Below are 13,683 nucleotides of genomic sequence, written 5' to 3'. Positions count from 1 at the left end.
AGGATACAAAGTGCTAAGCAACCAGTAAGCTCAGAAAGAAAGACATTTAGCGACAAGGACAGACCAATGACACCTCAACATCACACAAAGTAGTCTTCTAAGAACTGAATTAAATTAGCTGTAGATTCAGATATAACCTGTAAACTATCATCAACACCCTTAGCATGTGCTCCGCAAGCTATAGAGTGAAAATAACCAGTTACGGCAGCAACAACAAACTGTGCAGCAATATTTGCAAAACCTCTCAGAGTGTAATGAGACATCACTGCTGTATTGAAAAGTGCCCAAGTGTGCCAGGCTTTTCCCCACTTCGTTGCACAGTGAGTAGCATTTCTAAATGCACTAAGAATTTCTGACAAGGTCAATATCATCCAAGAAACAGTCATTATAAATGATATCATCAAGCTGTCACACAATTTATCTTTTCTTTTTAAGAGGGGAAGTGGAGTGTCTTCACATTTTACCTTGTATGGAATCATCATCCAAACCAGGATAAAGTGCCCACTTCCAAGTGCCGAGCCTGAGGTATATACGAGCAACAAGTGGCGCGCCTGAAGAAGCAACTAATGCATTCTGCATTACCGGTTGAAGAGTTGCTGTTCTTGAGAGGTCCATGGCAAGGTCCTTCAATGTCCAAATTTGATACATGAGACAGAGCATGAAGAAGCATGAACATGAAATTTACTTCTGTGATAGGTAATGTGCGATCGTAATTTTATCTCCAAAGTGCAATACCTGCAACCTAGCAAAGGCTTCCTTTCGCTTATGATCCTCGCCAAGTGACCATTGGTACTTTAAATATGCTAGCATCACCTGAGGGGGGCCGTGATATCGCACAGTTGCAGGAGTCGTTTCAGGATCGAACTGCAGGATAAAGAAGTCATAAATATGCAGTCTCACAAGTAGAGCTATAACAAGAAATATATGCCACAAGGCAACATACACTTTTTATCCACAACCCACAGGGATAAATTACTAACCTGTAAGAGTTTAACCAACGTAGATCTAGCTTGGCTAATTCTGCCATTTTTCCGGCAGAGTGATGCAAACTTGATCCATGTTTCTGAATCTTCTGTAGGAGGCAATACAAGTGCCCTCACAGCTAAAAGTGCTTGCCAGACCTGCAAAAAGTAAGAATATGTTGCAGATAACAGAGGCAGAATACTCAGAGAAATGATCCGTTCAGACAGAGAGAGCATGGAATCACATTAAGGCAGGAAAAAGACCAGACAGACAGTTCCTGTAAGACAGCATGAGTTTGAGAATAAATACAAAGGCCATAACTAGTCATCTAAGCTCTCACCTAAGCATTTCCGGATTGAAAATATCAAAAGATCATGATAGTACATCCAAAATGCTACACTGAAGTGTGGGAAGTTCTGAAATTTACCTCAACGTTTCTTTTTGCACCCTTTATGCGCTCATTCCACATATTGCGAACAAGGGCTCTTCTTCCTTCGGCAACAGGGTTTGCTATAGGAAGAGTACAGTACTCAATGACCTAATTAGAATGAGATGAAAACAAATTATTAGACCATTAAAAATCATAGCAATTTTCCTTTTTGAAGGTTGCCAGCATATCCTCAATGCTGAGGAATACAACATTACCAGTTTGAAAAAAAAAAAAAGAACATAGCAATTAGGAATAACTCAATTGAAAAGGCTAAAGAATATATATCACCTCTTCTAATTCAGAAAGCTGCTGAACGCGAACCATGTTGCTGTAAGCACGTTCATAGCTCTCAAGAACCTAAACATATCAATGGAGAATTGTAAAGACTTTTGCTATAAAACCTTGCATAAGTCATCAAATGAGTATAAAGTGAGGAGATGACGAGATGAAGAAACAAACCAGTGCGGCAAGCTCGGTTGCCAAACATTTCCTTGCTCTTTCAACATATTCACGTGCTTCGTCGTACTGAAGGAATAGGGCGCAAGTATAAAGATTACACCAGACCAGAGAATGTCACAACATCAAAACAAATGAATGAGTGAAAACAACGGACAGACTACCTTCCCTCGACGAACTAGAAGAACGGCCCTAAAAAAGGTGCCATTACTACTTCCATCACCGCTGGAAGCAGTATTTCCCAAGACACGGAGTTTGGTTTCATCACCATCATCAAGCCGAGAAACATATTCTGCCATCTGATCCCACTCACCCATGTTCCAGGCAGCATTAGCAGCCTAAACTAGTCCAAAACATGCATTCACTATGAGTATCGAAACAACAAAAACTCTCAGATATTACATATAAGTTGACAAACCATTGGTGCCATTTCCAGTCGAGCTGCTGGCTCAGCTGGCGTCCAGTATTCCTTACAAAGATTGTTAAGCTCCTCCCACCGAGCTAGAGCAGCAAGGCATCGCATACGTCCTTAAGGAAACACAGAAAAGGATACAGATCGTCATCAAGTGAATAAAGAGCATACAATACAGTAACGAATAAAACTCACTTTTTCAACAAGGACCAGCACTCCAAAAGCATAACAAAACCCAATTCCAAGTGTCAAGCAGCATTTATTTAAGCCACCAAACAATTTAAGAACAAGTGACAAAACAGATGCCCACTGAAAGCATGAAATTGATTACCACTTAGAACAAGTTAAGTGTTACATCAGGTAGTTAGAGAGGGTCAATCAATTTCCTTGGCAATTGACTCCTTTTCAGATAATGAATCTCAAAAGTAAAGGTCACTACTATTTGATGGAAAACTCGGATCTAGCATGATCTATCACTAGCATCAAATATCTTCAATAATTCTGTAAGTAGAAGTCATAGACCAGATTATGCAGTAACTTATCCAATAATACAAACCTAGAGTAGCATCCAAACCAAGATGTGGACTAGAAGCTTGTGTCGCCTTAGCAGTGTATGCTTTAAGAGCATCGTCCCAGCGTTGCAATTTCTCATACCTTAAAAATCGACAAATAGCAATGACATCAGTGAAGGAGAAGACACATTTGAGACCGCCATTTCAAGTTAAAGCTTGTGCAGTACCATGATTCCTTCAATTGAACCCCCAAATGCTGCTGAGCATATGTTAATATTCCAACAGCTGCCTGAAGATGCCAAGCATGATTAAGTTTAATCACCAGAAAGTCAGTATGAAGCATAAGTAAGATGCAACAAACAAACAAAGAAATCAAGACCTCATATTGATGTAATTGATTATTTATATGGATTAGAGCTTCAACTACAGCAACAGGATTGGCATCCCTCCTATTTGAAAGTGCACCTTCAAATTCCATTTCCTTGTAGTGTAAGGCCTTTGCAAATGCTCGACACTGAGAGGAAGAGTTCATTATATACAACTACTTAACTAATAACAACAGAAGGTATATATCAATCGACTGCACAATGTGAGAATAAACCCACCTTCTCCGCTAGAGCACCAAGCAGACGGATATCAATAGGAAGGGGTCTCTCATCATGTTCCATAAACTCCGCCTGGAAAGTAAAATTAGTCAAACTAAAATAACAATAATAATACTGCAGCTTTACAAAGGACCGATTAATGTCTTAGTACGCAACTCCTTCATGTATTGAGCCAATCATTTCCAAAAAAACCTCGTCAATCACCCAAGTAAAGAATATGAGAGTTTTGATTAAAAAAATCAGAAACAGTTAGTTCCCTCAAATTTGACTACACCCATAACCAATCATCCTTTTTTGGATAATCATTTTATCTGGTTAATTCTATCCTTGATCTATCTGATTTCTCTCCTTAGTCTTGACTCTTTTTAACAGCTCTCCTTAGTCTTCACTCTTGAGTCACTTCACCAGAAGACCAGTTATTCCCAGAATCCACCATCCCTTCCACAAATGAAATGCGCAAACCAGAGATTCATACTTTTCCTAGAGGAACTAATATCATAAACTGAAAAATATGTCAATAGCAGCTGTATTTTGCACCAAGCGCTCTCTTCGGCAAACAGCCGCCACGAACCCTTACAACTTCTTTTTTAAATAAGTATGAACCTTTGCAATTGCAAGTAGATTTCCTCTCGGATCCCAATCAACATACTTTCAACCTGTAAAACCCTAAAAGAAGCCCACAAGTATGATCTCATATCAAGTTCTAGACACAAACACAACTTTTAGAGTTAAGCTACCCCTTTATCAACATTAAGCACCGCAAAAGAAAACAACTAGAAATTTTCACATGCATAAACATCAAATAACTCAAAGACTAAGAGATCCTACTACTACCATTATGATTTAATGTGTGGGGGCTGTATAGCTCTGAGCACTTCTGCTCTTTCTAGGGGCATGTCTATTACAGGAAAAATGGAGGGAATATCTTGTTAAGGTAACAGTCAATCTTCTTGTACGCATAAGCTTAGATCAATATCTTCAAAATTGAAGAGTGTGCTTCACTTGGAAAGCATGACAAACTAACCAAGTTCAGAAGTGTAGCAAGAATTTCAGGTGGGATATTTGGAGAAGAAAACGCCATTTCTAAACTCCGTACTAGCTGCCTTTGACTAGCTTCATTAAGTTGTGACCAGCAACTAACAAAACCTGCAGCAAACAGCTCCCGCCCAACAAAAGGCTGCAAAAGTTCAACATTAGAAAAAAGAAACAGAGGTAGAAGCACCTGTATATTTCTGGCACTTGCTCTTTTCTTGAAAGTCCTTTAACTTTTGTTTCTTTTTCTTAAGAACAATGAGGAAGGGGATGTTGAAGAGGAAGAGGATAATACCTGAAGTTGAGCCAGTTTTGCACATGTTCTTAATGCTGGACTTGGTGATTCTTTCAGAAGTTCAATACTGAAATGCCTCATCCACTCTGCCCAATCCTCTTTAGTACTCCGTTGAGAAGCCTCACCAGCGGTACGCAATCTGCCATCATTGACCTACATAAATGTAGTTTAGAGTCAATATATCCAACTAGACATCGTCAAAAGTTGAAGAAAACCAACGGAAAAATTAATTAAATAAAATAAGGGAGAAGTAGAAACAGAAATACAATAATTCCTGCTACAACCCAAAGTACAGGCTTACCTTCATATCTAAAATCATGTTTCCTTGGGTTAAAAAAGGAAGGTGCAATCAGGAGAGGGATTTGACCCCAAAATGGATTGAAACCCCCACCTGATGGGACACCCTAAGGAATCCCTTTTGTTTCTCTTTTCATCTTTTTGTTTTTTTGATGAAAATAAGTAAAATATCATTAAAAGGCATCAAGAAGATGCAGAGATTAACCCAGCTAATAATGTCAACCAAACATCTAGCTTTTAACGAATTACTAGAAGTTGAGATACCACCAAAACATATGCGATTCCTTTCAGTCCAAATACAAAAAAAAAAAAAAAAAAAAAAAAAAAAAAGGGACCATAATGCAGATGTTCTTGATGGCATTATCAACTTTTCTAGAACCCCAAGATTCACAGACATCTCTGACATTATATGGCATAGACCATTTCAGGCCAAAGTTAGACTTGTTTCTCTTTTCTTTTTCTTTTTTTTTGGGGGGGGGGGGGGGGGGGGGGGATTACCAAGAAATCCCCGAATCCTTTTATTTTCTTCTATAAAACAAGAATAGCTATTATCCCCTCTGTTGGTAAGTATAAAGAGAATGGAAAGTAACTTCATTCCAACAAGTAAATGAGTTTCATAACCCTCCATGTCCGCATTTTCAGCCCCTTCAAAATTGGACATATTCTAAGAGACTTCTTCCCTCACAACGTATCAAAAGAAAACAAAAGGTAACTAATGAATGATCTACCTAGTGGAAGTGATCGAAATTTCCTCTTTCCTTCACCTCCCTTCACTGAATCAAACATAGTGTAAGTATGTTTACATCTCTAAACCAACTCCATGTTATCAGGAATCTGCTACTTATGGCGGAGCATATAAATAACTAGCAAATAAGTAGGACTGTTTCCGGGGAGGGCATCTCATTTCTTTTGTTTGGCAAAGGGTGAAGGTGCTGTTATAGTTATGAGAGTACTCAAAACTCTGAAGGTAGTCAGAAAGGATTTCACCCCTACTAGTAAGTACAAGAAACTTAAGTTCCAGTTTGTCTCTGTCACAAACAAAAGAAGACTAAAACTACCTGATGGCTTCTGAGCTGCTTATGCATGTCCGCCCCAACCTCGTAGTGGTCACTCTCTCCATCACTTAAAGGATCACTGATGACCTCAACCGGGAGCCGCCGATTTAATCTCTGAGCCGTGGTGCTCCCAAAAATCAGTGGCTCACGTTTTTCCAGTCGTCCCTGGATTTCTTCAAATTCCTTGTGCTGTATATGAAATATTATTGTATCAAGAACAAATTCCTCAGCAGTATAAGCCTTCATAATGTTATAGTAGTGATAGGGCAGCCCGGTGCACTAAGCTCCCCCGCTATGCGCGGGGTCCGGGGAAGGGCCGGACCACAAGAGTCTATTGTACGCAGCCTTACCTTGCATTTCTGCAAGAGGCTGTTTCCATGGCTCGAACCCGTGACCTCCTGGTCACATGGCAGCAACATTACCAGTTACGCCAAGGCTCCCCTTCGTGGTAGTGATAGGGAAAACCCCAAAAGATCAACCCACCTGCAGCCTATGTTTAACCATAAGCTTGTGAATAGAAGGAATAAAAATGGTGAAGTCCTCTCCAAGAGCATGAGCTAGACAACAAAGTGCATCAATAGCATCCTTCCTGAGCTCTTCCTTGTTCCTGTGAATGGAAGGAAGCACCCACAATTTATAAACACAAACTTGAAGAAAGCACCGCAGAACTCATATAGTACAAAGCTTTTATGAGGTACAAACTCACAATTCAGTCTGCTTCAGAACAAAAGAGAGATTGAAGGATAAGATCAAAAACAAGAAGATAAATCACTGAATTCCCAAAAACAGCTGTAGTAGAATCGTCTAACAATTGTTCATGACATAAGGAAAGGAATTCCATTCAAATTATAGTTTTGACAGAACATGAGAAAACCCCTTGCAATATTGACTGCAATTCAAACACTAATAAAATGATTTAAATTTTAATGTATGCTTCACAATTTTCCAGCTATTTGTGCCACATATTACTGGATGACCTTCAGTAAAAGGAATCGGAAGCTGCAATTAGTATACACTCCAAGGTAATAAATTAGAATTCAAGGTTCTCTTTTATATAAGTATGGGGGAGGGTAGATACATATGGATCAGAATTTGATATCTGAGAGTGTATTCACTAGAGTCAACTTCAAAACCACACGAAGCAGTAAATATTTGTATTTCATTTGTTATCTATTAATTCGGAGAAAATAAGCCTCTTATATTCTTAGTGATTAATGTGAGGTAGAAAAATCAGACCCGTCCAAGACAAGCTTCAAGTGATGCACAAGAGAAGATATGTGTCCAGTAACCTGCAAAATGGAAATGAAGAGAAAAGAAAAAGAGTTTAGGAAAACAAGCAATCAAATGGAAACAATGAAACTTGGAAGCACTCCCTCTTACACCAACCTGCACACGAGGTATCAATCTTGTAAGAGTTTTGATTGCACCACGTCTTACTTCTACTGAAGCATCCACTTTAAACAACCGAATAAGTGCAGGAAAAAGCAGATGCATATGCTCATCCAATGTGCCTGCACAGTAAGGTGAGACCACTATCCTCAACATCAAAGTGACACTAACCAAGACATGGATCACAAACAACCAAGGAAGACTGACCACCAAAAACTTCAAGGGTGTGGAGAATAGGAATAACATATGTGTAGTCATTAAACCTCTCCGCATCAGTAAGAACTTGAATACAACAGGGAAGTATATCAGGAAGATACTTTCTGAATTCATCGTTGAGTGCCAAGCAAAGTTGCTCCACGAGATGCAGAATCTAAAATAACAGAAGAAAATGACCAGTGAGATCATTAACCAAAGCATCTGTTCTATAATGCCCTACACAAAAATAAGTGCAGTAATTTAATACCAACTGAAACTCTACTGTTCTTACCGGAGCAATGTGAACAGGTCTGTTAGCAGCAGGCAAGCTGAACGATGACCATAATTCTGATATCAGAGAGAGCAACTCTGGCAGATATTTACGGATGTGCTACAAACAAAAAATCATTTAAAAGGCCTCAAGAAAATTGCAAATTCAAAAGAATAACAAGACAGAATATTAATAAAACGAAATATTACCTGTCGTGCAATAGATACCAAGGTTCCAAGTTTCCATGTTATAAATTCTTTTAGACCATCCTCACATGTGCGTACAATGTGAAAGAGATCAGGCAAAACCTACAGAAAAATAAAAGATACAATCATGACTGAGCATCTCTGCTAAAATCATCCATAATAAATGTATGGGAAAAAGGATATACTAATTACAAGCAATAAAATTCACTATGTTCTTCTTAAGTTTTCAACTTCCCCGTGTCATTAGCTGGTTGTCCCTACTTTTACATGTTAAAAAGTAGGGATCTGAGATCTAAAATCATCCACAATAAATGTTTGGGAAAAAGGATATACTAATTACAAGCAATAAAATTCACTATGTTCTTCTTAAGTTTTCAACTTCCCCGTGTCATTAGCTGGTTGTCCCCACTTTTACATGTTAAAAAGTAAAGATCTGAGATATCTTTATTCAGCAGGTTCTTTTTCTCTTTCACCTTTACTCTCTAAAAAGGGTGCAAATGGGAGGGTCTGGCAGGCCTGGACAGCCAGGTGAACTGTTTGTGACACCCTAAAGAACCACATTTGATGAAATACCAAGGGAAGGATGAACTCACATTTCAAACATAAACATCCAGCCAAATTGAAAAGTAAGCTATACAACAGAATGTGAGCAACAACTCACGTATATATCGTCATTGCAATTTATGTGAGATAGTGGACTAACCTTAGGCAAATAAGGGACACAGCCGAGGCCCATTGACTACACATGCAAAAGCCAGAAGACAAAAACAAATAAGCATCCAAGGACTAACAGTGTCAAAAGAAGAAAGAGGTAAAGCAGGATATAACATAGGAATCCTGCTTAAGAAATAGTTGTAAAACAATGAGAAATGAGGTGCCCAACTGAGTCTCCAGACCTTGAAAATAAACATAAGAGATCCAACCACTTTCTGGTGGTAACTTGACAGAGATGGATCCCTGAGAATCCGCATGAGTGAGTTGATAGCAACCTGCAGCAATAGATGCCAGTTAGGAAATCTAAAAAAGGACACAATAAGTTTCAGGTTTAAGTCTCACAGTGGAGTAATAATCTTCCGATGTTGCAAACGATGGCCAGAGATCCATAGGCAATTCATCCATTGATCTTATATGTTGACCAGGATCACCAGTCACCCGTGTAACTTCACCATGGGATCCAGGTAAGCTTTGCTGATTGCGCTTATGCACATGGGGATCTAAAGCACCCATGATGCCAAGAACCTGCAAAATTCATCCTCAATGAACTTAAGTACTGACTAATCCAAAGAGAGAAAAAAATATTGGACAACAGGATTGCAGTTACCTTCAAAACCTCTCTTCTAGTTGACCAAGCCAGTTCACCATTCAGCAGCTTCAAGAGCAACCCAAGCAACTGAGGATACTCATTGTATGGAGTTATGACATATCTGTGAACATTACAAACAACAAATTTGTCAAACAAGATTTTGATATTTTATAGCTAAATTACTGCACCGGAACCATGAATAGTGTGGTGAAAGTACCAGCAAATATAATGGAAATTTGAAAAATATAGATAGCACACCACAGTCCAAATGATAGAAAAAGTCAGTATGCCCCACAAACAGTATTCGAAATAAGCCCCAATCATAAATTATCTAGGAACCAAATGAAATAGTAAGTAAAGACTGATTGCAAAGCAATAATGCAATCAAAGGTTGAAGAAATCACTTACCCTGTACTCTGTACAACTTGACCAAGTGTTGAAACAGCCACTTCACGCTTGGAAGCAGCAGCCCCATCAAGTAAAGCTTCAACAATTAATGGCATAAGTTCTGAAATATACTGCCGCATGGCAAAGCCACCCTGAAGAGAGTATAAGAGAGACAAAAAACGAGAATCAGGGGTCACAAGAACTATCTACATGGATAAAGACAACAGTCAATCATCTTGGATCTTAAAATGCAATCAAAGTATCTGATATAGACAGCTGAAGATGTAGAGTGATGCATGAACTTCCATTGATATTATTTAAGCTGCAAGACAATTCTTGACTATAACAAACACAGAGGGCACACCAAAGACACCAAAATGCAGATGAAAGATCACAGGGAAAGATCAAACAATAAAGATCAATAAGCACTATATGTGTCTCAATTTATTTGGCACAGTATGAATGGACGCGGACACACGGGTTCAAAAAAAAAGAAAGGGATATAGTTTTTGACACATAGGACAGTTGTACATTAAATGCCAAAAGATTTTTGTTGACCAAATAATTTCCTTCTTTTATTTAGTACAGATAGTCCCATCACAACACTTTTTTTTTTGTATGTAGTGGGACATACAACAAGACAGGTCAAAGGCAGAATTGGGGATGTAGAAATTAGCTTGTTTCTAAATATATACAAGTACCAATCTTTTTTTGATAACCTAGAAAAATATCAATCTTTTCGATGAGGTCGAAAGGAAAACAGTCCCAAACAAATAGGGACGGAGGGAATATATCATTTACAGGCATTCTTTCCACCGGGGTTAGGGATAAACTCTGGTGGAGGTTGACTTAAGCCCTTATTGATTTTTCAATTGAAAATGAAGAAAACATTTAGTGGGCGTTTGGCCATAAAAATTATTCACTTTTTTCCGGAGTTGTATTCCGGAATACTAAAAACAAGAAAAACTTGTTTTTCAAAAAATTTCCACTTTTTTACACTATATTTCACCAAAAACTACAATTTCAAAAACTATGGCCAAACACAACTCCAACTTCAAAAATTCCAAAAATGAACAAGGTTTTGGTATTTATGGCCAAACGGGCCCTTAATGTACAAGTAGCTCCAATGCGACAAGGAGGACACAGCACAGAAAATTGGAAACAGCGTATCAACAATACAGGCTTAATGCAGCATCAGTCATTTCACTTAGAACTTTTTACTAAATGAGAGAGTCTGAGAAAATAAAAGGAGAAATGAAGGTGAATTTAACAACAAAGGATCACATCATGTCTTGAGATAAAGTTAATCTTGAGATAAGTTAATCTTGAGACAAAGTTGAAGTGTGCACATATAACTGGAAAAGAACTGCGAATCACTTTTTTTCCGATTGAAAACTGTAAGCACACTATTTCATGAAAGAAGTGTACAGCACTTTAAAATAGGAAGCTCTCACTTAATAATCGAGCCAAATACCAATAACAAATGAAACTAGTATAATAACGAAAATGGCATCCTCTGCATACCAACCAGAACAATTGGCTAGCTGAAACAAATACAATAAAATTAACAGACTTAATAAAAAATGGTCAAATACCATAGGAAAAGATTAGGATAAATAAGCCCACGCTCAGACAAAGGATATATCTAGGTGAGATAAAAAAGAAATATGTGAATTATATCACTACCATGTGATGCTAAAAATGCATGGAGAAAAATAATCTAAACTTCTGGCCCAATAGGAAACACTACGAGTTGAAGTCAATTTATTTACAAAATCAATTCTGGTATAGCCCATAGTCTGTTCACATCCCTGTCAGAGGAGATGCCAACCAACCCTCTTTTTCTACAAACGCTTCATTTACAGTTTCATTTAAAAGACCGTTTTACAGTTTTTAACCTGTAAGGAGCCAGGGAAGAAACAGTACAAACGAAATACACTAAGCATCTCTAGACAGTGCTGCATGAGAGGTTAGGGAGATCATCAGTATGAAGAGGCTACATACCACTCTTGCAAGATCTCCAACAGTCACTAGAACTCCACTAATAATGCCACTATTCGCGTTGACCCCTGTGCCCTCACAGAGTTTCGCAACAAGGGCCTGAAATAAATGGATAAATGGTATTACTAAAGCAAAAGAGATAAAAAATGGCACAGTTCATATAAGTATAAATGCTGGACCTTGTGTATAGGAGCAACGTATGGAAGAACTAAGCGTTCACAACTGCGAATCAAGCAACCCAATAACTTTGCACTCTCTTCTTTACACTTATTGTCTGCACTGCTAACAGCGTAAGAGATGTAAACATAACAAGCTTAGAGGAGATCAAAAAGGAAGTAGACTCTTTCCACTATCAAAGACCATATGAATACCTTTGTTCTAGGTAAGTTAACAGCTGAATAAGATGGCGACGAAGTGCTGGAAGAACATATGCTGGATTCTTTTCAGATAGTCTGCCAGCTAGTGAAATTGCATACTCACGAACTTCAAAATCCTGGAAATATAAATAATGGACATAAGCATGGTAAGAGCACGTAGATGAAGGAGAAGGAAACAAGGTCGTACATATCCTAACTCCTAAGATATCACATAATGTACGCATTTTGCTGCATCAACACTAAAAAATAGGAATCAGATATTCAAAAAATAAACAGGCTGGACTTTTTTGCAGTTTTAAAAGTTAGGCTATTAGGATATTTTCCACCAGCGTGCAATCTCTATGTTTATGCTTCTTAGCCAAAAACTGCTCCTTGAGATTATTTTGATAACAGCGATGTTTTGGGCAGCTTGCAACGCACCTCGACCATTCGACTAGGGTACCTGCTACCTCCCACCAGCACAAGTTCCGGATAACTCTGACCAACAAGCCTTAGGGCCGGAAAAAATCACCTAGATTTTTTGTCTCGCAAATCCATGATGTCCAACGTTTTCACCCACTTCATTGACTGCTTACCCACACCCTTGGGTGCATTACTCATTAAAATTTGCACATACACAATGCCCATTTATGCTCCAAAAAGTTTAGTTAACCGACATAACCCCTTCTCTTTAGAGTTTAGGGTTGTTTACTCTCATCTCACTCTCCTTTTTTCCTTTATCCTCTTTCCTTTTTTAATTTTTTATGAAGTAAAGTAATTTCATTAAATAGGGAAAATCTCCCGTATACAGTATACCTACATAAAAGTAGAGAACCTACACAACAATATGGTTCTTTACAAATTACGCCCGGTGTTCTGTATAGATAGAGAGTCATTGTGCTCTCTTACTTTATACTCTCCTCCCTGAGATGTTTGTCACACAATATTTGCCTAAAAGTAATAATACCAAATTTTAACCATGCTCCCCTTTTTTTTAGTATTTTGAAGCATAACAAGTTAATAGACAAAACTAAAGAGGGGGTCAAGAAGCACTCTAGAGAGTATAAGTGTTAGAAGAGGATGCAAACAATTCAGATATCTAAACTCAGCCTTTTGATAGAATTACACCACAAATGAAGATGTAATCCAAGCAAGGCCTTTAGTTGCTCTAGAGTCTACACTTCTACAATGACTTCCAAAGAAGGCCTTCAGTTGGTTCATTCAATCAAATTCCTTAACATTCTTTTCATTGCTAAAACCCGAAGGACAAAAAAGTACACACTTTTCTCAAGTAGCAAAAGTATGCATTTTATGCGTTTCCTATTTAAAGTCCATCTTCTAACAAAAAGTGTCTATAGGAAAGTACACCACACCACCAGAATACTTCCTATTCAACTACATAAAGTTCAAAAGAAAGAGGAGAGCAAGCATATAGGTTCAAGAGAAAGAGGACAGCAAGCATATAGGTTCAAGAGAAAGAGGACAGCAAGCATATAGGATTCTTCTGGAAAGAAAACA

The 13,683-nt window shown here is 38.2% G+C and overlaps 1 protein-coding gene and 1 pseudogene across 3 annotated transcripts in view; both read right to left on the bottom strand.

Annotated features, from left to right (window-relative positions):
* The window catches only part of LOC132598911 (serine/threonine-protein kinase TOR), a 33,239-nt gene that overhangs the window by 9,120 nt on the left and 10,436 nt on the right, over window positions 1-13,683 (bottom strand). For 2 of the 3 annotated variants that reach the window (XR_009566727.1, XM_060312059.1), the window contains exons 12-41: window positions 12,181-12,302; window positions 11,989-12,091; window positions 11,813-11,908; window positions 9,830-9,960; window positions 9,440-9,542; window positions 9,175-9,357; window positions 9,015-9,107; window positions 8,822-8,857; window positions 8,122-8,220; window positions 7,934-8,032; window positions 7,654-7,816; window positions 7,444-7,568; window positions 7,294-7,346; window positions 6,541-6,664; window positions 6,061-6,246; window positions 4,706-4,858; window positions 4,403-4,555; window positions 3,379-3,450; window positions 3,153-3,287; window positions 3,001-3,062; window positions 2,818-2,915; window positions 2,268-2,377; window positions 2,014-2,187; window positions 1,853-1,918; window positions 1,682-1,750; window positions 1,391-1,501; window positions 981-1,121; window positions 736-864; window positions 465-624; window positions 138-352 (exon numbers count right to left, since the gene is read on the bottom strand). Coding sequence is in view for 2 of the 3 variants with exons in the window: in XM_060312059.1 (XP_060168042.1) it covers window positions 138-352; window positions 465-624; window positions 736-864; window positions 981-1,121; window positions 1,391-1,501; window positions 1,682-1,750; window positions 1,853-1,918; window positions 2,014-2,187; window positions 2,268-2,377; window positions 2,818-2,915; window positions 3,001-3,062; window positions 3,153-3,287; window positions 3,379-3,450; window positions 4,403-4,555; window positions 4,706-4,858; window positions 6,061-6,246; window positions 6,541-6,664; window positions 7,294-7,346; window positions 7,444-7,568; window positions 7,654-7,816; window positions 7,934-8,032; window positions 8,122-8,220; window positions 8,822-8,857; window positions 9,015-9,107; window positions 9,175-9,357; window positions 9,440-9,542; window positions 9,830-9,960; window positions 11,813-11,908; window positions 11,989-12,091; window positions 12,181-12,302 (3,564 nt within the window). In the remaining variant the exon portion in view is untranslated. The remainder of the gene's footprint in view (window positions 1-137; window positions 353-464; window positions 625-735; window positions 865-980; window positions 1,122-1,390; window positions 1,502-1,681; window positions 1,751-1,852; window positions 1,919-2,013; window positions 2,188-2,267; window positions 2,378-2,817; window positions 2,916-3,000; window positions 3,063-3,152; window positions 3,288-3,378; window positions 3,451-4,402; window positions 4,556-4,705; window positions 4,859-6,060; window positions 6,247-6,540; window positions 6,665-7,293; window positions 7,347-7,443; window positions 7,569-7,653; window positions 7,817-7,933; window positions 8,033-8,121; window positions 8,221-8,821; window positions 8,858-9,014; window positions 9,108-9,174; window positions 9,358-9,439; window positions 9,543-9,829; window positions 9,961-11,812; window positions 11,909-11,988; window positions 12,092-12,180; window positions 12,303-13,683) is intronic. The other variant, XM_060312060.1, reaches the window with a different exon arrangement.
* LOC132601026 (U6atac minor spliceosomal RNA) lies at window positions 11,581-11,662 on the bottom strand (annotated as a pseudogene).

Source organism: Lycium barbarum, chromosome 6, assembly GCF_019175385.1.
Source record: "Lycium barbarum isolate Lr01 chromosome 6, ASM1917538v2, whole genome shotgun sequence".
NCBI lineage: Eukaryota > Viridiplantae > Streptophyta > Magnoliopsida > Solanales > Solanaceae > Lycium > Lycium barbarum.
The sequence above is the reverse complement of the archived record's forward strand: the minus strand, read 5'-3'. Positions and strand labels throughout refer to the sequence as shown.